This window comes from Alligator sinensis, unplaced genomic scaffold (genome assembly GCF_000455745.1).
Source record: "Alligator sinensis unplaced genomic scaffold, ASM45574v1 scaffold879_1, whole genome shotgun sequence".
Classification (NCBI taxonomy): domain Eukaryota; kingdom Metazoa; phylum Chordata; order Crocodylia; family Alligatoridae; genus Alligator; species Alligator sinensis.
The window spans coordinates 746,920-771,405 of NW_005842250.1; the positions used below are offsets into that span (position 1 = coordinate 746,920).

The 24,486-nt window shown below is 45.2% G+C and overlaps 1 protein-coding gene across 2 annotated transcripts in view; it reads left to right on the forward strand.

The window, feature by feature from the left end:
* The window catches only part of LOC102382075 (gamma-aminobutyric acid receptor subunit beta-4), a 124,153-nt gene that overhangs the window by 1,633 nt on the left and 98,034 nt on the right, over positions 1 to 24,486 (forward strand). For both annotated transcript variants that reach the window (XM_006027533.1, XM_006027534.1), the window contains exon 2: positions 2,669 to 2,757. In XM_006027533.1, coding sequence (XP_006027595.1) covers positions 2,669 to 2,757 — 89 coding nt within the window. The remainder of the gene's footprint in view (positions 1 to 2,668; positions 2,758 to 24,486) is intronic.

Below are 24,486 nucleotides of genomic sequence, written 5' to 3' on the forward strand. Positions count from 1 at the left end.
CAGTAGGAGGATGGCCTTATGGTTCAGAGACAGACCTGAGAGTCACAACAGAGATGTTGGCCCTATTTTTGATTCCACAGAATACAAGTAACTCCCATTGACTTCTGTAGGAGTTGCTTGTAGTTTATGGGTGAGGACAGGACATCAGCATTTATATTTCAAACTCTATCATGGGCTTCATGCATGACTTTAGGCATATAATAGTCTCTTTGCCTCAGTTTCTCTATCTGTAAAATGGAAATAATGATACTTTCTGACTTCACTGCTTATTGTAGGGCTAAATTAATACCTTTGATATCCTTACAAAAGAGCTTTTTGTATTATGCATTTACTGTTATATGGATATGTTAAACCTATGAACTCAACTACCCATGGATACTGTGCACATGTATTCAGACACAAATTCCAAATATTACCATACATGAACAAATACACATACAGAAACACAGGGATCCATGTGTGCTTGTTGTCCTTGTCTATATCCACAAAAAGTACATATGGATGTTCAGACAGAAACTGCATATGAAAAGGAACATTTTGTACATCTGTCCATGTTTGCCTGTACAAGGTACCATAAAACAGTTCATATTAAGTTACAAATAAAACAAACAAAAACAGTTTTATTATTCATTTATCCACCAGAATATGTACCAGTTTATCCATGGATCTAAACTCTAATGCCCAGAGATGTTTTGCCTTACATTCACACATGCATCGACGCACACATCATTCATGTATCCAGATACAGAATACTTGCACACACTGTTCAGTGGACCTGGTTCCTCTATTCAGATCCATTCACTTAATGCATACATCTGCGCATGCCCAAACTCGTGTAACCATATATAAATATATGTACCTATGTATCTATATATCCAGATTGTCAGTATTCAAGTTTAGCTAGATTCATACTCTTCCCCATATTCAGCCATCCAGGCAACAATTTATGTAGCCACATCAATTGAAATGTGGACCTGAATCTGGGGATGCCCAGCTATATGCAGATCTGTGACCATGTCACATGCAGCTACACACACTAACTCAAGAGTGCTCATAAACATACAGGCTCACGTCTTCATGTTGGAAATCCATATATAAAGATTGCAACCAGAGGAGTACATAAACATTTGTGTGTGCACCTTTCCAGAGCATGTGGACATGTCAACACAAATCCCCATGTCCAGTGAGACACGAAGCTTGGCTGGCAGGGGGAGTGTTGTGTTGAAGGTTTCCATCCTGAATTGGCTTAATGTGGGAGGCAGTGTGGATAGGATGATGTGTCTTTTTCCAAGGACTTGGAGCCTAACCTCTGTTTGCAAAGAATGTTATTAGACTCTAGAAAATAGTGGGGACAGAGCAGGCACTGTGGGTGGGTTTGAGCTGGAGACTCATTTTTAGCTACTTCTTGCCTCTAGCTTCTTCACCCTGGCTCTTTGTGAGCCTCCAGGAATATTTATAGCAGGAGACCCCTCCCTCTTGTATAACTGGAAGAAACTGGAACACCAATAAGGATTGAGACCACCCAGCCTCCAGATGCAAAACAGAGGGCTTGGTAGGAAAAAGATAATTATCCAAGCATACTAAGGCAAAGATGAATTCTGCCTCACTCTGTCTGTGTCTGCATTGCTAAGACCACATTAGAAGCTGCTCTGATACAATGGTAAAACATTTATTGTTAAAGGCCAGAGATCAGATACATGTCATATTTGTAGGAGAGGGTGGGTCTTTTTCCAATGTTGAGTGCAAATAACATGAGCAAACATTTGGGTGCACAGAATGGGGAAGTGAGATAGCATTTGTGGGGACTGAGCAATGGGGAACAAACTGTTTATCTAGGTGTGATGAGTCTGTGTTTGTATCTAGGACTCACAGTGTCTTGGACCGTGCACAGTATCAAGGTGCACACTGTCTTGGACAGTAAGTGTGTGATGCAAGAGGGAGGTTGCATTTGTGGGAGTCTTGTGCATACGTACATGTACTGAGGAGGGTAGTTTTGTGAACACAGTAGTATGTTTAAGAGACTGAGTGTACATGAATGCAGTGTGGAAGCCCTGCATGTGCATAATAAAGCTTGGATGTCTGTACAGGGTGAATGTGAGCACACAACTGTGTGTGTTGGTTGGGAGGGGTAGGAACTGAATCTCCGTTTTCTCAGGAAAGAAGGATATGTATCTGTAGTAGGTATGTGCATGAAAGAGTGAGCAATTTGGGAAATGCGTGTGCCTTATAAGAAAGAGAATGAGTATCAAAAGGGCCATTTCAGTGAAGAGTTCAGCGTGTTACTGCCTGTAGGGATGGCCCTTTGAATTTTCTGATTATGTGGGTATCCCAACAGCCTGGGTCCCCAAGCAGACCTGTTGTTCCCATATCTATGTGCAGTAAACCAAGAATGAGAATGTTTATGTACTAGCGACAGCAAATGTGTCTAAGAGACAGAAGAATGTGTTTGTGAGAGGAAGAGTATATGTGTATGTGTTCAGCTTGTGAGACAGGGAAAGTGTGTGTGTGTGTGTGTGTGTGTGTGTGTGTGTGAGAGAGAGAGAGAGAGAGAGAGAGAGAAACACTCAACAGTGTACGCAAGAGATAGCATTTGTGTTAGCCCTTTGACCAGGACTCCTGTGTGTCTCCTGTGGCAAAGATGATGACCAGGACTTTTTCTGTGTTTCAGCCAATCCACTGGGAATATATCTGTGGTGAAAGAGATTGTGGACAAATTGCTGAAAGGATATGATGTCCGCCTGAGACCTGATTTTGGAGGTATGGTTATCCACATTCTCTTGCTTGCTGGGCACTGGGGTGGTCTGTAAGTCAAGCAAATGGAGCAGAGGCACAGGAGGCTGCTGCTCCGTATGTCAGTGCTACCTGTTCAGATGCTAGCAACATGCATCAACCTGTGAGACTTTTCCTTCTCCATACTCACTAGCTGTCTTCCTCTGCTTTTTCTTTGCCTTCCCTATGTCTCTCTTTCAACTCTCTCTCTTTTGGCCTCCTCTGCCTTTTGTCCCTTGCTTTTCTTGTTCTGTTCTTCTATTTGGGTCGTTCCTTGTACTATGCCAGCCCTGTCCTGCCCTACTACTTTCCTCTTTCTGTCACATGAATTCTTCCCCTACCCTTTTCTTTCCTTTGCTCCCTGTCTCTCTCTTGCCTCTTCTTTCCTGTTCACATCCTTGAGTTTCTGGTATTCTGGGATTGTTCACTAGCTGCTGACCTATGTAATATGATATATAACAGTCAGATAACCTATACTAGTTCAGGTTAAATCTCATTTATCATCCATTCACTGTCTGCCAAAAGGTTAAAAACCAACAACCCCACCCTCTGGGGCTTGTAGATTCCTCTGTGTGGCTGGCATTTCTGTGGAGGTTGCTTCTTTATCCTGACACATGAGCTTTCTTTTCTCTGTACCTTTTGCCATATAGCAGGTGAAGGTAGTCCTGCATAGTCTTCCCTGGCTACTTTTACCAATCTTAACATGAAATTGTTTGGCATTTTTTCCTCCAGATGCTCAGACAGCTGGTCAGTCAGGTTGCCGGTTTGTCTGTCTGTATTCTGGCTGATGAGCTGATACACAAATCACCTGTTACCCTTGTCACTCCTGAATGCTGTTCTCCTCCTAACCCTACAGAGTGAAACATTAATTCCAGAGCTGGTGATCTTGCTGGAATTCAGTAGGGGATGCTTGTATTTGTTGCCTTCTTCCTGAAGGGCTTACTTGTACCCTGTGGGCAAATGGCAAGAAAAAAGGGAAAGGAGGCTCTTTATTTTCATGAGGGTGGGAAAACCATGAAAGCCCAACCTGAGATAACTAGGGGGAAGACTATGGGGACTGTAAAGGCAGCACCATAGTGTTGTGGATTTGGGGGCACTTTTGCCTTTAACTTGCCTTGATGGATTAATTTTGGCAGAGCTTTACCCTCCCCATAAATGTGAGTTTATACTAGAAGTTCTACAAACTGCAGTGGACACTGAGTGATTCCACTGCTTTCCTGGGAACTAAACCAAAGGCCCTTCTAGAGACAACTGCTGAGAAGCAGATTCATGCCCTTGGTTCCAAGTGGGAAACAGGCCAGGACTATGCCACTAGTAGTGTGGGGCAGGAATCGCTCAATGCAGATGTAATTCAAAACTCATTGAAGCCCGCTGAACAATTCCTATTGATTTCTACGTGTTTTGGATTAGTCCTCCCATATCCTAATTTCCCTCTGATCCATAAGATGATCATTATCTATCTGTCCGCTTTCTCAGACTTCCCTCAATCTCTCACAGACCAGTTCTTATCCACACGCTGCCAACCCTCTTGCCTGCACCACATTACAGACCTAAAACTCTAATCAATCCTCCCCACCACAGACCTCTCCCCACACACCTACCTCTTCCTCTCACAGCCCATCATAGTTCCTTTCTCCTGTCAGTAGTAATAGGATGGGGGGTTTCTGAAGGGAAGCAAAGTACAAAGAGCTGTTAAAATGAGGGCATTGAGGAGGGCTTGAGCAGGAAAACTGTATAAAACAAGTCCTTTATGGTGCAAAGTGGTGCATCTTGGATTTAAATTCAATGCAGCTGAATACAGCTTCTGGAGGGTAGCGGCACTCAGCAAGCAAGCGGGCAGTAATAAAACCTCTTTGAAGCTAGAATATGGTAGGATTTGATTAAAAGTGTCTGTCAGGGAAACTCAAAACAGCCCTATTAGCTGACCGACCCACAATCACAAAAATTGGTGCAGTCGCATTTTATGAGTGGAGAAATGCAGATATGACATAAAAACTGCAAGGAAGCCATATAGTGAGCTCTTGTGATGGTTATGACACAGTAAAACAGTAGGTGATCCAGCTCTGCACAGCTTGAATTGATGGAGGGAGGGGAGACAAAGACTGGTGGTGATTGTGAGGGACTGACTATCCCATCTCCCTGTGGTGCACACTAAAAGGGACAGGGGACTTGGTGTCATCAATGTGATCTGCTGGAAGACAGATCTGTTCCAGGTGCCTTGTCTCATTCTAGTATCTGTCCTATTGGCAGGCAGGATGAATCTGTATCCTTCCTTACTCACTTAGAAAGATTAGGCTTGGGCTGGGTGCAGGAACTGCTAGGTGACACCATATTATAGGGTGTGTAATATAGGAGCATGGCCTGGGGGGCCATAATGGCCCATCTGACCTAAAAATCTATGAATTTATGAAAACGTGCCTGATTCTTAACCTAACTGCATTTTTGGTATTAATTGCAGTGTCATAACCACAGCAGAGAATGGAACCCTCACTCTGTGCATTGAAGTGCTGCTTTTCCAGGCTTTATTTTAAAAGAAGCAGCCCCTTTCTTTTCCCTGTTTTTAAGGGAAAGGTGCAAGATTAATAGCAGTAGCAACTGGAGCCTTCTGTGTCTCTACAGTGGAGGTACAGCACAAGCAGGCAGTGGTGCCCTCTCCCACTCAGTCTTTCTTGGTGTGCTTGAGCCTCTAAAACTGACAGGGAGTTCTCTGGACAGTGCAGTCCTGCAGTGCTTTCAACAAAAGGGTGAATTCTAATGGTAGGAACTGGCTGCAGCGCAGCACCACAGATGGATCACCAAACAGCCAGAAGATGGCTGTGTATAACGTCTCAGTCATTATAAATGGGGGGTAGACCGAAATTCATTATCTGTGGATAAAAGTCTCCCTGCACCAGCAGCCGTCTCTCAAGCTCTCTGAGTCTCTGAGACATCGGGCCAAACCCATCTCAGGGTTAATTCCACTGAGGCGAAGGGAATCACACCCCAGGGGACAGATGTGGCTTGCTGTGTTTTCTGGCTCATTCACATCCCTGCCATAGAGAGAGTGAGGTTTCCACCCTGTGCCATAAATAGTAGGTGCAGCTGGAAAATCACACTTTGGGAAAGACCCAAGAAGCTGTCTGTGTGCAAAGCTTCTCTCTCTTGGGGATATGAAGGAGCCAGAGAAAGTACCACAGAGCCCAGGCTCACCAGAAGAGCAGCCTGAAAGGTTTTGTTAGTCCCTAGGACTGACAGCTGCCCCAGATCTGACTCCATTAACCATTGTAGGCACAATGTCCAGCCCTTTCTCATTCCCATGGTTGCCTTGCATGCAGTGTTTCACTCAGAGTAGCTGTGGCTACCATCCGAGTTGACTGTACACTTGGCAGTGACAACAGCTTATGATGCATGGTGTTGTCTGTTACAGTGTGCTGCTTCCCATGCTCACATGCCTCCTCCTGCTTCTGCAGGAAACACACTACTGAAACAATAAGCAAATCCAGTCTTGCCTCTGCCTGTGTTACAAACTGCTAGTAAGACTCCATGAAGCCATGTCCCTTGGTCACAAACACTTGGTCTCACTTCTCTGGCCCTTTCTCCTGTTCCTGTTCCACCCCAGGGACAATACAGGGAATCAAGTTCCAGCCCAGGGGTGCTGAATGAGCTAATGGATTGTATGCAAACTTCCTGGGAAGCATATCTGTCCCATAGGGGAGTGGATGGTCCCTCTTCACCAGGTTGTGTGGTATACCTTGTGGAGGGACATTATGGGGACTAAGTTAGAGGTGAATTAAAGGGGCCACCTATTACAAAAAGTTTGAATGCCAAACAGTGCTGCTTGTCTCCAGTCACATACACCCTTCTGAAAGTGGCTGCCTGTCACTGGAAACAATCATCAATGTTTGGCATCATTTCTCTGCCTTTGAACAGGCACATACACTAGTGCAAAGTGAGTGCAGAACTCTGCCATTATGTTCTACTAGTGCTCTGTGCTTTTGGGTAAATGTCATGCAATGCGAGCAATGAAAACTTGGAGCCATTTCTTTCTCTCTCTCAGACAGATTCTTGTATGAGAACAGAAAACTTTCTATAAAATAAACCAGAAGAGTCGGTGTTCTTAGCTTTTTCTTCTCTCTCTTGTTCTCTTTCACATTTCCCCTATTTCTTTCTTGCTCTTTATTTTGTCCCAATCCCCTCTTTTGCTATCAGTTTCTGTACCTACCAGCAATTGTTCCTTCTAGTAACTCCCACTTACCTGCTCATCCCTTCCTGGGAGTGACACAGCTTGCTTTCTACAGAGCAGATGGTGCCTTGGATTATCAAGTGCTGAGGCACAGGAGGAGCATGCACTTTGACCCAGTAGTAGGGAGCTGCAAGAACACCCATCAGCCAGAAAAAGACCTACTTTTCTCTGATCTGGCAGCACTTCTTCTTTCCTGTTACAGATTCATGTCTCCTGATGTTCTCACCCACACACAAAGGACAGTACCATTATTTGTTCTCCATCCTTAAAATATTTCTGTACTCCCATCCAACCTATAAATGTTAAAGCTCTCATTATGTACACCTGCTGTACAGACCCAAATTACTCTTCCTTCCCTCTCAGTTTAGACCAAAATCGACCTCCCTCATATCTCCACATCTACTTGTATCTTTCTCTCATTCCCCCCTACTTCACCTACTCTCCACACTGCTCAATTGATCTCAGATAGATAGCTAAGATAGGTTAGAAAATAGCTCAGTGATAATTCCCTACTTTTCCCTGAGAGGGAATGGCTCCCAATCACATTTCCTCTTTCCTCTTAACAACAAGCCCTCCCCATCCCAGTAACCCTGCAGAGTCTCTGGCATGTGATGCTTCATCAGATCTTAATGCAGCTTGCTGCTCTCTACCTCTCTCTGAGATAGAAAAATAAGTCCAACTAATACCAAAAGGAGGACAGGCCTACTGAGGATTGCAGTTCACTTTTTAATTTTAAGATGCCTTGTTAGCTCTGGGCTGAGCTGAGTGAATGAGAGACATTAGACCAATGAGCAGGTTGGCTCTCAGGGGTTCCACAACAGGCGTGACATGTTCATCTGCTGTACTGGACTGTGTAGGAGGGGAGGTGGCTAATGGAAAATCATAGGCCATCCCGACTCTGACCATGCTGCTCAAAAATTGAGAGCCGGGACAGATGGAGCTTGTGAGGAGAGCATGGGAATGATGCAGTAGGCTCCTTAAAGGACATCACATCTTAGGAGCCCAGGTGCTAAATTTCCCTAGCCTGAATGACAGTCTTGTTAAGCTGGATGGTCTCTGCCTCATTCTTAGCAGAAGGCTGCACACATCTTACAATGAGTACTAACACACCTGCATTGCAGGTGGTCTTAAATAGCAAAGAAGCACTAAGATATGTGGAGGGCTATGTGGGAACAACTAGCTAGCTGTGGGATAGGTGGGGAGCCACATTATAGGACAAAGATTTATTGACAGGGTTGTAAGGGAAGGAGAGAGTGCATTACTGGGAAAGTTGAAGAATATAGGGTACAGGCCAGTGGGGAGGTGCATTGGCAGAGCTCATTCAGACTGGGGGTGATTCCTAGCTCTGGAAGATCAGTCATGACAGAGATCACACAGGGGTTTAACTGGCATTTGTGTGAGATCCAGCACACTGTGGCTGAGGTGCACTGATATCACCCCGGCTTCTTAAAGGAGGAGGTATGTTGCAGACCAGCCTGTGGTGCAGTGATTGGGCTGTCCAAGGTTTAGCACTGAATTAATAGGTAGTGATGCAGGCCAGGTCCAAGGAGCATTGCAGAGTTGTGCAGGGGGGAGCACAGGAAACTTTCAGCTCAGCATCCTGCACTGTGCCTGGCTGTGGATAATGCTCTTAGTTGCTCACTCTCAGAAGTATTAACTCCAAGGAAGGAGAAAGCAAATTAAGAAGGTATTGCCCTATGTTAGAGAAGGAGATTCAGGAGATGGTGAGAGGAGCCCTTTTAAGCACAGTGACTCAGCTGATCTCAGTGCATTGGTGCCCAAAACTTCGGGAGTCTTTCAAGCAAATGGCCCTGCTTCAAGAAACTGAGGAAGGAAGTATGGCAGGGAGAAGGGGGAGAGGGGAGTGAAGGAGAGGAGAGAGGAGGGTGGCCTGCCTGGCTTTCCCAGTACAGCTATGTTTTATTGGCAGAAGCCAGGGAAGAGATTTTCATCTTCCCCCAGCACAAAACCCAGATTCCTTAGGTTTATTATAAATGGGAGATCTTGTGTGCTGTGTTTGAAAGATGAGGTGAACAGGGAACAACCCTAGGGACAGACATTCAAAAAGCCTGAGCCTGAATCAATTCAGCCCTTGCAGGTTAGTCCAACCTGGCTAAGCTAAACCAGTTTCCAAATACACAGACAATACCTCTGTACTGAGGAAATGCAGGCACATGCCTGCAGTGGTTCAGGCTGGAAGCTATGGGGTGCTAGAGCAGTCCTCCCTTCCTTTGCAGAGCTGAGCAGAAGGGGGTGTGGCCAGGTCCCAGCAGGAGGCTCTGATGAGGGAGGGGTGAAAACCCCTAGCCTGCTTGTAGTCCCAGGCTTTTCCCAGCTGGCTGCTCAAGGGGCGGGAGTGTTGCCAGCCCCAGCCCCAGCTAGCACTGAGGCAAAGGGTGTGTGTGCAGTGCATGCATCCGTTTATGATACGGAGATTTTCAGTCTCCATCCCTGCTTCTGTATACTGTCTGCAGCAAACTGAAAGGCAAGCAAGCCAGGGGTGGGGGGGCTGATAACAGTGTCACCCCTATCTCAGTGTTTATCACCCCATTAAGAAAACAGAGGGACATTACCAGCTATCTGTTGATTCTGCCTGTTTATTCATCATGGACCCAGCATGTGGTCTGCTAGCTAATACACAGATACCTTCTCCACAAGGCAGAGGGGAGGGGGGAATTCCTACTTAGCGGGGAGTGGTGAGGGGGAGCAAACCTGTTGAATAGCTCCAAAAAGCCTGTCTGCCTCTATCATTTCCCACAGCATGGAGTGTAGCCAGCACGTGGTCTGCTAGCTAATGCTGAAGTGTCTGTAAGGGATGGGCAAAAGCCTGCTTAGCACAGAGTGGGGAGGGGAGGGGGGGATCAGATGCCTACAGAGACTGCCAAGCTCCAGTGAGGCAGCAAGGGGGAGGGGCCAGGCCTGCTGTGGAGCAGATAGCCCCGCCCAGCAAAGAGAGCATGCGAGGATGCTGGGGGACATTGGTTTAACTTAAACCAGCAAGGGGTCTGGGACAGACATTGCATAAACCGGTTTGAGCCAAATCAGTTAAGTCTGATTACTACATTCAATCAGGTTTATCTCAAACCAGTTTAAGCCATTTTCAAACTGGTTTATGTGCACTGAGCATCTGTTCTGTTATAGGTTTAAAACAGTTCCTGATCACTTAAACCAGTTTATGTATAACATCTGTCCCTAGCCCAGAGGTCCTGAGGAAACAAACACTCCTCTCTGCATTTTAAAGGCTGTAAATTCAGCAGCTTCCCCTGCTGTTTTCAGTCCAGTTCTTCCTTAGGGACAGTATGCTTGAGCTTGGGGTGGGGGGAGCAGATCTTGTATTCTCAGTGAGAGATCAGAGTGGATCTTTCTATTATTTCTCATATCTGCTTTGCATTACAGATCCAAAAGCTCCTTCCTTGCACAGGCATGTATGCGCACATGCTACCCATACCCCTTCTGTTTACAGACCCCCAGTGTCCCTCTTGTCTTCACCCTTTCTTCCTACAGACCCAAAGTACCCTCCCTCTCACAAAAAAATACCCCGTCCTCACTCCCTCCTCTTGCAAACCCAGATTTCTCTCTTCCTACACACGTGTTCAGGTGGGCGCATGTGCATGCGCGTGCGCATGTGCGCGCGCGCGCGCACACACACACACACACACACACACTTCACTAATTCTTCCCCCCAATCCAGATTCCTCAGTTCCCTGATATTGGCCTCTCTAGCTCCAATATATGCTTCTGCCCTCACCCCCTCTTTATCCTCCCTCTCACCTGGCTCTCAATACACACCTTGCGCATACCTACTAGCATTTTATCCTTAGGTGCCTAAAAAGACAAGGTGGATATTAATGGGCCCGTGAATTAAATTTGCAGCCATTCTCTGTAGAAGCTATGTAACGGCAGCACTTAAAATCTAGAATTGGTGTTGCAGTGAAACATCATCACTAGTTCAAGGGTGTAGGTTACAGCAGTGTTGGTCTAAGGACATAGGCAGACAAGATTCTTTGGGTAAATCTGATATCTTTTATTAGACCAACTCAAATAATTGGATAAATTCTCCTTAGCAAGCTTTCTGGCACAAACACCTTTGTCAGGCTGAGGAAGCATCTGCAGTTGGTCTGTGCTCTTCCTGGATGGAATGGTAAAGTAGCCAGAGGCCTGTACATATGCAAGAAAGCCAGTCAGTTAAAATGTAAATTGAGGTAGTCAGTAGGTGATAGACAGGTAGGGGAGTGGGGTGGGGAAGGGGGAATGAATCTAGCTGTAGTCAAAGGATGGGAGACAGGAGGGTGGGGGGAAGGGAATGAGAATAGCTGGTAAAAAGTGGAGGGTTACCTGGGGAGTCAGATGTTAGGAAGGTCATAGTGTGTCATAAATCCAATGTCTATATTTAGTCCATGATTTTTTTTATATCAGTAGAAAGATGAAGTGGAGTTCATAGGCTCGTCTATGAAAGCCCTGCTTCTGGGAGGCAGCCGCACGGGGTGGTGGGTGGCAGTGTGGATGGCAGCTTGTGGTGGTGGCCACCACATGTGAGCCCCCCTGCCCCACATCTGTCCACAGAGGGGCACCGCTGCCCTTGCCCCCTGTGAAAGAATCCCATTCCAGCCTCCTCCCTCTCTTTAGGGTTTGTCTTTTTCCCCTCTTTCTCTCATATGTCTATCAACTCAGTTGCTAGGCAACCACCTAGCTGCCTAGGGGATCCCCTAGTGAGGGCGGATCTCCCTCTCTCTGTTGCCAGGTCTACTGTTAAACTTCCTGTCTTTAGCCCGGGAGGGCAGTCCTAAGGCAGTGGTCCTTTCCCAAGGTGAAAGATGATGTTTTTCAAATTGATTGGCCAGCATCAATAACTGACTGGGTACTAGACGGTGATGAGGTCAGAGGAGCTATATAACAGAAAATCTCTCCAGAAAGAAGACAGGCAGACATGTTAGGACAGCTCTCTTTCTCTCTCAGGATGCAGAAGTGAGTAAATTACCAGAAACTTAACTAGAAATGTAGTTTGCAGTAATCTAGAAGTGTATCAAATGGCTATCAGGCCAGTTCTGTTTGCTCAGGATTGTTCTGTTGATACTTCTCTGACTTGTACCCCTCCTCAAGCCTGCCCTCTCTACCCAATAAAGCTATCCATTAGCAAGCCTTGTGGTACATGTTTGAGAGGGTTTGGGCATGCCTTTTTGCTCCCTTTGCATGGCTGACTAAGGGAGGCTACTTTCTATGCTTCAGGCTAAAGAAGCTCTCCAAGATCCCAAGGTCTACAGGGCCTGTGTATCCCAGGTGATTACAGGGCCCAGATAGAGACCTGAGTCTGCATGGTGGCGTTGGTTACCCCAGGCTTGCAGGTGTGCTCCAGGAAGGGAGTCGGCCAGTCATAGGTGCCCCAGGGGGGACACTTGGAGCTTTGTTTTTGGTCGGGTGCAGTGAGGTGGGCAGCTCAGCACAGGAGCGTCCCCCTGCTGCTTGGAGTGGGCACGGACACGCTCCCCCCCTGGCCATTCAGACCCTTTACACCTCATTGCCCTCGTGACTCTGCAGGCAGGGGGGTGGTCGCAGCCCACGTGAGCACTTTTCACTCTGGAACAGAAGCCAGAATTCCAGAACTTTTACATTCCTTTGCTGTCAGCAAATATCATTGAAGCCCAGTGGAAAAGTGCATGTCTAATTCCCCTCCACTGCTGGTCCAGATAGAGGATGACAAGTTGCTACTGCTATCAGTTACTCTATTAGCTTGAGTGGCAGCAGTTTGTGCGGTGAATCTTAAGTCTAGAATCCTGCTCATGATGACCCATGCTAAAGTCAGCAAGAAGCCACGTGAAGTTTTCTGTTCTTTCAGTTTTTTGTTTTTTTCTCAAATTAAGAAGGTACACGCGTGCACACAAACACCCACATCCTTTCCCTCCATTCCCACATATACACTCATTCAGCATTAAAAGAACATTAAGGTTGCAAAGTCAAGCACTCAGAAGTTATGAAATGCCACAATAAAAGTTTTCTATGAAACTTTAATTTGGCTTCCTCATACATATGCATTTTGAGATCATCTTTAATTATATGATCACATAGTATTTTTTCCCATAGGATCCTTTCTTCATTCAGTGCACACAGTAGATGGTACTCACTTAACAAAGAGTGACTCAATATTTTGTTTTTCCTCATTGCAGAAAGAATGATACTGGGGGGTGTAGTGGTTTGGGACTTGGACGCTGAGACCAGAAGGGGGAAGGTTAGGATGGGCAGGGCTTTGAGTGTTAAAGTGCAACAACAAGCATGACGTGTGGAAGCTTTGATCAAGTTGCCAGGGAGAGTGTGTCTTGATCCCAGGCCCTATTTACTGCACAGTAATCTAACCCAGCTGCGAAGACAGAATTATTACTTTCTTCATGGGCTTTTCTGTTGTGATCACCCTAGCATTTCAACGCTTTGCTACTGTCAATGAATTTATTTTCACAATATTCCTTTGAGATGAGGAGATACCATCACTGTATTACAGATGAGGAACTGGACCTCAGAGATTATGGTCAAAAGGGTACATGGCTTGAGACACCCTGGGGCTGATTTTTTCAGAACACTCTGTTATGTGGTGTTTTTTATGTCCAAAGTGCAGGTCCCATTGACTTGAGTTGTAGCTGTGATTTCTTAGCACCTCTGAAAATAAGGCCCCAGGGTGTCGAGTCAACCATCCAGAAAATGGAGACGTTGGGTTAAGTGGCCTGTCCAGTGTCACTTCATGTCCTGAAGGGCAGGAGTCAATCTCTTTAGGCAAATGTCTCCTGTGCACTGAATAAGACAGAAGTCCTGGGAGGAAAAGTACTATGTGATTATTTAATTAAAGCTTATTAACATGGCATGGGGAACCTTCATTCTAGCGTTTCACAACTTTTAAAAGTTTGACTCTAGCCTTATTGGTTTTTAAATATTGTTTTTTGTTTGTAACTATACATTAATGCTAAGGTCCATCAGACCTGCCTCTTTCTCTACTCTGTGATAATGCTTGGGAACACCTCTAGCATGTTGGATGTATTCATGAATTCAGTCCCACAATGTTGTGCTGATTCAAATACACAAATGACTAGGTGGCTTCCACAAAGTCACATACCAAGTCAATAGCAGAGCTGATGTCTCCTGGCTCTGACCGTGGTAGCTGTGCTACTAGGCTCTGGTCATTGGAAAGCCTATTAAAGTTACACAAGTTAAAGTTACAGTTATAATATGTTGTCCTCTCTGTCTGTAGCTGGTCCTCTCTCCAGGTTTTACATTCAAAGATGCATTTTCTGTAGGAAGTACAAGGGGGGCCAGAGCCTACTCTACCAATTAGGTGTGATACTATTCCATCCTGCTCCGTGTCCCTCAAAAACCCTTAACACAAAAGGTAGATGGATCCGCTTTCTCCTTGCTTCTTTTCTGTGACTTAGGTTTAAGGCTATGATAACATGCTACAAAAATAGAGTCATTAATGGATTTTCAGGGACTCTAGCAGGGTGGAATTGAATTGTATTTAGGCACCCAGTAGACGGAGTAGGATCTAGCCCTAAGTGGCAGTCCTGGAAAACCCTAGGGATTAAGGATGTTGCTTCAATGATTCAGTGTATGGCACTCAGTCCTCTAAGTCTGTCTATAATTCTTGCTTTTCTGTAATGCTAGGTGGCCCTGGAAGGCGCAAACTTCAAAATTAAACATCAGCTTGAGGTCTTGAATGTTGGTGTCATGAATTAGCCAAATATATTTTCACAGCATTAGGGAAGGATGTTCCTTCCTGTGATTTGGCCTAGGAATTCCATTTTGGATAACTATTCCACTGCCTTAGACTCCCCTGATGCTTCACTTGGATGTGTATTCCTCTACTTCCTGTCCTAAATAACTGGGTATTGGGGCTTTGCTCTGTTCTTCTGCCACTGCTTTCTACCCCAGTAGTGGCTGCATTTAAAAAGTGGTTTTATTGATTCCTGTTAATAAATGCTGAAGTCTATAAAGCACTTTGAGATCCCTCTCTGTAAATATAAGATGTCATTATCACTATCTTATCTATCTATCATCTTCAACTGGCTCATAAATAGAAATATAAGTTTTTGTGTACACTGAATATATGGTTACATTTAGAACCAAGTGAACAATATTTAACAAAGTGTTACTCTCATGGATTTTGCCCTTTTTTCTGTTCATACAAGGTTGATGAACAGTTTGTGATTTAATAAAAATATATTTGGTGCTCTAAGTTATTGATTCGCTGTATGATTTCACTGACTAATTCTTGTTTTACAAATGGATCATAAGCAGATTATTGTTTGTATTTGGTATGCAGAATTTGAGCTCTCTTGATTGCACACACACAGGTTACGTGGCATTGTTTCTGTCAGCGGTGTAACAAGCAGGGTTTTCTCCCTGAGCAAAATCTGCCGGGGCAGGGGTGGGGGTTGGGAGGGCACAGGAGTCCTACCCAAAACAGTTCCCAACTGCCTCTGCTTCTGCTGCTGCTTCCACCATATGCTCTGCCCACCCCAACTCTTGCTCCGAAAGCAGCAGCAGTGCAGTGGACGTGCACTGGTTGCTGTTGCAAAAGCTGTGCCATAGGATAGCTCTCGCTTCCTGACTGCAGATTCTGTGGGAATGAATGATGATTTTGGCACCCCTCCTCATTAAGAACTCAGGACTGGTGCCCCTTTTGCCCATCCCTATGATGCTACTGGGTTCTGTTCTGTGTTTTAATGGCTAATATTCTTGCGATCATATTTCTATTCAGAGCATATCTGATTAAGAATTTGAACTTCATTTTCCCTAAATATTCACTTTCCCAAATATGCTTAAAATGAAGTGTTTTTGTGAACTGGCCTTTTTGGTAAAGTCATTTCTTAGGATATTTACAGATAGCAAATGCAAAAGGAGTGCAAAAACAGCTGGCACAAATTCATTTAAAAATTTAAAAAGTAGTTATAAAATTATTCACCTGCTAGTGTTCTCCATCACAGTGTCTCAAAGTACTTTACAGTTTTCAATTTACTGAGACTCTCAATCCCACAAAAGGCATGTAAATAATGTTTACATCCAAGCTACAGGTTGGAAAACAAAGGCCCCGGCAGATGTTACATGTATTGTGTGATTAACATATGAATGGCACAGCGTATGGCAATGTGCCACATATGCAGGATATTTTAGGATGCAATAAAATGCCAAACCAACCACAGAGCTGGTCTACATTAATTCTGCTTAATTTTGAATATGTGGCTTGTCGGCATTTAGGAGTGGTACATGCAGACCAGTTGTGTACATACCCTTTGAACATACTGGCCTGCAAGGATCCATCATGTTCAAAGGGCAGCAGTACTGCTGGGCTACACCAAGCCTTTCAAAAATCTCAGGTTTGGAGAATCTGAGACCTGAGAGTTTCTTCTTAATGTTAATTTCTCAGTGCTGCTGGATCCTGGGGCGTGCACCTGGGCCCCAAGTGTAAGGTCCTAGGACAGTGTGAACCTAAGATAAAGGAGCCTCTGCCTGATGTTGGGGTCATAGTCCTCAGGACCATGAAAAAGGAGATGTGCAGCTGCTTTTTCAGCCTAGTTGCACATCTACTTTTTAAGGTGTGAGGCAGAGTGAGTCTGGGATCAGGGAGCAGCTCCCTGATCTTGTCCCCATGCCATTCCAGGCATCTTAACAAAATATGCCTGCAGCCCAACATGAGGAAACCAATTCCCCATTGCTAGGTAGCATAGCCTTCAAGTTGCTGGTAGGCAGGGAGCCAGCATCAAGGGCTGGATCCTGATGCCTAGCTCCCCGTGCCAGCGTTCACCCAATTGGGATCAAAGGAATTGTATTCCTGGTTTCAAAAAATCACACATCCTGCTATGCACATTTGGCACAGCAGGATGCACCATTTTGTGGATTGGGCATAAAATTCCAGTGATGCAATTATGTAACATTAGCCAAGGGCTGAAGTCACAGTGAGGTAACATGACCTTATAGAGATAATACAATTGTATAAAATCTTTCTCTAATGACTGGTTGACACAGTGAATAAGAGTCTAGTGATGTAATGTAATTTATTCATGCAATGTTGTTTCTTTTGCTAAAATAGTAAGGTTTGGAGCTAAAAGTTCTATTCCAGCTGATAACTACTTATGTGGGTGGTTACATATATACACATACCTACACAGTTCATGTGAAAGTTTCTACGTTTGCACTCACTTGTTAAACAGTGTTTAGAATCATGCTTGGCTCCTTTTAAAACAGATGCCACGACTAACAGGGGCATAAAGCTAGTCAGTTCACAAGGAGCAAAAGGAGATGTAAATTAGAAGGCAGAGTCCTGTAGCAAGGATAGTTCTGTTCAATAAATAGGTATTCTGTAGATCAAACAGATTGTTCTTGTTTATTTAATACATAAAATAACAGATCTCCCTTCACTTGGCCTTTGTTACAGAGCTGTAGGAGAATTTGAGTTTGCTTTAACCAGGTTAAGCATTTCAGAATGGTTCAGATGTCACTCATAGAGTTATTCCAATAGGTATAGGATTATGCTGATACACATAGGACAGTGGTATCAAACTCATCCAGCCCTGCAGGCCAAGTGAGAAGTATGGAGCCAATCTGGTTGGATCAGGCCCAGAGACCATGCACCACAGGATTCAGCACATGAGCCTGATCTGCAGGCCTGATTTGGACCAGCTCCAATTCCAGCAGGCAGGTGTGGTCTGGCATGGGCACCGCATGTAGCACACACCCCCAGCCAAGCCCTGTGGGCTGCATAAATATGTACCAGATCATCCCTGTGCGGAGCTGGTCCAAGACCCAAAGACAGCACTGTGGGCTGGATGATAGGGTTCCCCAGGTTGGATCTGGCCCATGGGCCATATCTTGGATGCTCTTGAGGTAGGGTTATTCTGTTAGGATATTAGTCTTTTTGTTTCATCATTTTTCAGTGTAGAAGCTAATACATCTGTCCCCTCTTTGATCCTTTTTTCTTCATGTTTTTTCCCCCTGCACTCTTATTGGAATATTGCTGTTGAGTGATTTTGCAATGACAGGTGCTCATGCATTTGAGAGGACAAGCCTTAGCAAGGCCTCACATAGCTTGAGTTTCACTCCTCAGACCTCAAGATGCTTTAGTTAAAATTTGGGATGGCTCTCAATGTAGTTGTGGTTGGAAAGGAGCCTCCCTAAAAGTTACATCTTCTTGTTCTCTATTTATTCTCCTCCAGTGACTTGAATTTCAAATTTGCTCAGTTTACCAGTCAAAACAAGATATTTCTACCTGCCAGCACCACAAGCACAATCTGGGATCTGGAAATCAAGCTGTGCTCTCTCTGTTTTGACATCATTGCCAGCCAAAAAGATCCTAGACTGAGTTGGCTGCGGTTTTGATTATGTGAGAATGCAGTTTGCTCTTCTATAGCATTATTGTTCCTTCTATTGTCATTATTGTGACAAAAAAGAGGAGGTGTTATACCAGAGGATCCTTCCAACCACCCTGTGAGTAAGGGAAATTATTATCCCCATTTTTCCAGGGGGAGGAAGGGGGCAGCGGGAGCTGGAACACGCAGAGACTGAGAGACTTGGTCAAGATTTAGTTAACTTGTGGCTAACACCAAGCTGCAAGGGGTAGCAGATGCTTTGGAGAGAAGGATTAGGATTCAAAATGAACTTGATAAATTAAAAAATGGTCTGAAATAAATCAGATGAAATTCAGTAAGGAGAAGTACAAAATACTCTGCTTAGGGCAGAACAATCAAACGTACAAGTACAAAAACTGGGAATGACTGGCTAGGCTGCAATACTGCAGAAAAAGACCTGGGGGTTAAAGTGGACAACAAGATAAATGTGAACCAACAGCATACTATTATTGGGAGAAAAACTAGTAACATGGTGGAACATATTAACAGCAGTATCACGTGCAAGTCAGAGGAAGTGGTTCTTCCATTCAGTATCACTGAGGCCTTACCTTGTCCCATTTAGGATACCATACTTCAAGAAAGGCATGGACAAATTGGAAAGAGTCCAGAAGAGAGCAAGAAACTGGATAAGAGGTCTATAAAATGTGACATTTGAGGAAATATTGGGATAACTATGATTATATAACCTGGTGAAGACAAAATGGATGAGTCTTTTATACAAGCCTTCAAATACAAAAAAATCTTGTAATAATGAAGCTAGTGATCAATTGTTCTCTGTGTCCATATGGGGGCAGAATGAAAAATAAAGGCCTTACATTGCCACAGAGGAAATTTAGGTTGGATATTAGGAATGACTTTCTAACTCTGAGAGTGGGTAAGCATGGGGACAGATGTAAAGATCTGTGCATATGCACGTGCAGTCCAGGTTCCCACTTGTAAATAGGGAAGTCTTAGTGGATCCCACTATCATTGGCTTTCCATTGTAAGGTGCACCTTGCAAGTGGCCCTCAAGTTTTAGCTGAACACCTCTGAACTATGATGTCCTAATTGTGGCTATGCCATGGGCCAGAGTCTCTGGAGGAGTTGGTGTGGTAAGAAAACATTCAAATGTACATTTCTCGAATAGCAAAGAGAATTACCAGCCAATTCATTGCTGTTTGGTTAAACAGTCTCTTCCTTTAAACATTTGCTCTAGTGAGAAAATACTAACTCTCCTTCTTTAAGGAGATTTTCTGGATGTTAATATGACTAATCTCCTCCCTAAATCCAGGAAAAGATGGTTCCTCTGGGTCACACTGAGGCAATGCAAGGGGAAAAGGGAAGCGTAGTGATGGATACAGTATATGGTTAAGACTCCTTGGATGAATCAGGATGAAAGGAAGCTCAGCAGTAAAGAGCAAGGAAATCAAGTTCCCAATCAGTCATCCATGATAGTGAAAGCTCTTGGTGCAGGTTTAACCAGGACAGTGTAATCCTTCCAGGCTAAGAACGTGTCCACTGATAAGACAGTGTCAGTGAACCTGAGGGCTGAATGAACCTAGAGAGTGAATTACAATTTCCCATTAAGAGCTGTACCAGCAGTGGACCCCAGACTGGAAGGAAACTGTCTAAGTCTAAAGCACTCAGCACTAACCTAACAGGGCTCTATATTACATCTAGTGTGTGTTAGACTAAAAGAGTATTGAGAGCTTTGTGGAGAAAAGTGCCCAAGCTAGGAACACGATCTATTCTAAAGACTACCGACCCAATCTAATGCCTGTTTAAATCAATGGAAAGACTCCTACTGACCTCACTGAGCTTTGGATCAGATCCTTGATGCATACAGCAGCAGACAAGATAACTGATGTTACCTGTCACAATCTGGAATCAGTCTCAGTTCCTTTAATTCAAAATCCTAATGTCACCAGAAATATCAAAAGGAAACCTAATGAATCACTAAGGTGAGCAGCTCCTTATTTGTTAACTAAATATAAGAAGTGCTTGGTAAGAATTGTCTCAGCCCGAGGAAGAAGATTTTGGGAGTGGGGTGTGAAACTGAGCAAAATTCTTATTCTTCCCACTGTTTGATAGAAGGAGGGGAAGGACATAAAGCAGGATTTTCTCATAAGCTTTTGTTGTCTCTTGAACCCAAATAATTCCATGTCATTTTTTAAAGTTGTAGAAAAAATTCACAAACACCCAGGTCAATAATGTGTGATAATCACTTTGATGAATTGGAGAAATATACACATATAACAGGTTTGCAAAATTTTCTCACACATGCACCCCCGCAGAAGTAATGATGTTGATGGAAAAGTGACATATCATTACTTGCTTTTGTTATCCTCAATTGTTGTGGTAAAGGGTAGGCAAGTAGATATTGTATGGAGGCTGGCAAACTTTCAGGACAAATTTGCCACGCTGATCTATGGTGAAATATAGACGAATGCACTCTAGAGCGAAGGGTTGCAAAAGTGACTAACACTTCATTAACTTGAGTCACCTTCAGTTTTGCCATATATTGTAAATTCATCACAGGTCTCACGATATTTGTCATTTTTACTTGAATCCCCAGCATCTGGAGCCAAGTGATTAAGTGACATTCTCAGCTTTCATTATAAAAAACAGTTTTAGTTCTGTGATTTTGAAGAAAAGTTGGAAAACTAGAGCGCACACACATGGTTCAGAAACAAGAAGGCAAAGAAAAATAATCCCAAATGTACTGAGACTAAAATAAATGCAAAACATGATTTCTTAGCCAGCCTCATGATTCTCCAGGCAATTTCTCTATTTTTCTAGTCCAAACTCATTTATATGTCAATGCTGGGGAGTGGCAATACTGGTCCTGAGGCATTGACAGGACTCAGTGCACTCTTTCACAGCTCTGGCTAACCAGCTGAGCCAGATCATTGCTGACCAAGGGCAATAAGAGAGATCAGAGGCAGGGTTTCCGATGCAGGAGCCTTCCCAGTCAGAGACAGATACAGGATTCAGAAAAGGATTTAGGACAGTGTTCTGTATTAAATAGGGGAAAGGCTTCTGGGAGGTACATGCAGAAAGCAGAAGCTGTAGGGTAAAGGCAGATCCTGATCATTGTGAGATAACTAGATAGTCTCTGAAAGTTTTGACTTATTTAACATGAAACTGTTCTGTTAACTAAGAAAAATCCCAATGAAAAGGACTGCAATTCTGTCACTATTGGGAGCTGTATTTACCGTACTGGCCATGGAGCAGTTCCTATTGACTCTACCCTGATTTTGGAAGGAAACATATTCAGTGCTTTCTGAAAATAAAACCCTGCAAGGGTGTTGAAGTTGAGTAGCTCCAAGATCACCAGCCATTCCTGAAAATCCTGGTTCAGGTTTCTGTATTTTCAAAAAGTGGCCTGTTCTTAAACATCAAACTGCACTATTTTTCCATGCTTTGTGTGCCTAGCTAGGTTAAATCCAGGAATTAGAGCTGGTGGTATCCATCAAAACTGAGGAATATGTGAACGATGAATAGGAAATGTGACTAACTCATTAAAAATTGTTTTCCCTTTCATAAATATGGCAAGTCAATGGATTTATTTTTTTTGTTGTAGCAAATATTTGCAGTCTTCCTCAATAAAGTAATGGGTTTTATATAAACCCTGTGCTGCATTAACCCATTTTAATTAATTTGGTTCAGTTAATTTAAAAGTAATGGTGTTGGATGGCTTAGGGTTTGGAAACATGTAAGAGTGTTTCCCAACTGATAAGCAGGGATCCTGGTTTTCTGTGATAAAAAATCACAAATTCTCTGATAAAAAATTGCAAATACTCTGATAAAAACTCCTAGATCCGTGGTTATAATGAAATGCCCCCCGCAGCCCTGCTGCTGTCCCTCACTCCCCCCCACAACAGCCCTGCATGTGCCCCTTGCCCCCCACCCATAGCCCCTGCCCCCCAGCCCTGCTGGAGGGGGCCCCAACTGCCAGGGCTATGGGGCCAGGGACCCAGATCCACAGCCCCCTTCCCCCAGTGGGAGGCAGCAGCTGCTGCAGCAGGAGCATGAGCGGGCTCCCCCCAGCTCTGGGCTCGGGCAGGGCTGGCTCCCGGTGGCAGTGTGCACTCTCGGAGGCAGGGGGGACCCGCACCCCCCAGATGTGTCAGGGGGCAGGGTATGAGTGTGCTGCAAGATCATGCTCCCTACCCTGCTACCCTCCCCCAGGCCTTCCAGAGTGCTGTGCGTGCAACCCAGCACGGCAGCGTACAGGGGGGACATGCAGGAAAGCTGCCGCTGCAAGCTCCACAGTGCCCTGGCCACACATCCCCTGCAGGCAGGGACAGCAGCAAGGGGTACAACCCTGCACTGCCTCTGTGCACACAGAAGAAGTGTGGCCAGGGCAGCGTGGAGCTTGCAGCAGCAAGCAGCTTTCCTGTGCAGCCCCGCTGTGCCCTGCTGCACCAGTCACACATGCTGTGCTCTGGAGGACCTGGGGGAGAGCAGCAGGGTGGCAGGGAGTGCAGTGTTTATGACCCAGGGTTTGCAGCCAGCCAGGCACTCCTGCCTGGGGGCAGGGGGAGGGGGTTGCAGCCTCCCCCAGAGTGCAGGCCAGAGTGCCCGGGTGGCTGCAAAGTCCCCCTTCCTCTCCCCCTCAGTCCCCAGCTAGCTTGGGCACTCTCTGGCCAGGAGTGGAGAAGGTTTGCAGCCCCCGGGCACTCTGGCTGGGAGTGGGGGGTGGGAGTTACAGCTGACCAGGAGCAGCGGAGGTTTGTAGCCTGCTGGGCACACCAGCCAGGAGCGGGGAGGCCAGACTGCCCAGCTGGACTGCCCAGCCAGCTGCAAACCTCCCCACTCCCTCAGCCCCCAGCCAGCTTCCCCCCCAGCCCTGCCCTGCCCCCAGCATCCCAGCATTTTGTAGCCATGGACTGGGCTGGGCTGCCTGCTCCAGAGAACACAGCTGGCCCTGCCCTTCTGCTTCCTAGCTGGAGCATGTGGCTGACTCACTGCCCTCCCCACCCCGGCTGTGGTATATGGAATGTACCTTTAAGACATGGAATGGGCCAGCAGTGGTATAATACAGTCTTTCCCCCTGATGCCCTGTGGGTGTGGTTTGGTTGGTGTTGTTGTTCTCCCTGCAAGGTGTGTGTGGATGTGTGTGTTCCTGAATCCTGTTTCCCAATACAGATAAAACTGTTTATCACCCCACTGGTCTCTGCTGAATGCTGACTCAAGGAGAGAACCCCAAATGAATGGCGGTCTGAATGAGCACCCCACCCCTGGAACCCAATGGCTTAGAGTAAACATTATACAGACAAACCCCTACTGGGGTCTGGAGTCTGGGGCCAGAAAGGGGGGGTTAAACTTCCCTTCCCCCAAGTACAGAGCTGGCCTGCCCTGCTTGATTAGTGCTGGCTGTGGCTGTGGACTACAAATCCCAGAGGCACCTAGAAGCAGGATGAGCAAGTGGTGAGCAACACTCGCAGAATCCTGCTGCTATGATTGTAGACTGCAAATACCAGAGACCTGAGGTGCAGCAAGAAGAGGAAGTGAACACACAGCCCACCTATGCCAGAGAGCCATGCTGTAGCACCCCCTGGCTTCTGACTTGAGCCACTGCAGGCATGTGGCTGCATTTCCAGAAATAAGTGTGAATGTCTGTTCATTTGCTTATTGGTTCAATCTCTGAAGCTTAGACTAACTTGCAAAGACTGAATCAATTCAGCTTCAGGCTTTCTGAATGTCTGTATTTAGCCCATGTGATGATATGAGACATTTGCAAAAAAAAAACTGAAAAAAAAAAATGAGACGTATAGAGGCAGAGCAAGTAAGCAGTCATCATCCTGAGGTGCTTTGCAGTCTGGGGCAGGCAGATAATTTAGTGGACATATTTTTCATCAGTGGACATATTTATCCTCAACTGCAGCTCCATTCATGTGAGCCAGTAGGGTAGTGGAATCCACCAGAATCCTGGTTTCATAGGAGCAAAAGGCCTGGGGAGTAGGGGGTATTGTTTTCTAGCCCTACTCAAACTTCTTGTTTAAATTTGGACAAGTGACATAGGGTGAAATAAAGTGACAAGTTATGAAACTAGGAGTTAAAGAGAAAAGCAGACTAGCAAGACAAGATGTTAATCATCAAGAAAGACAAGGGAGGAACATCCTTTCCCTA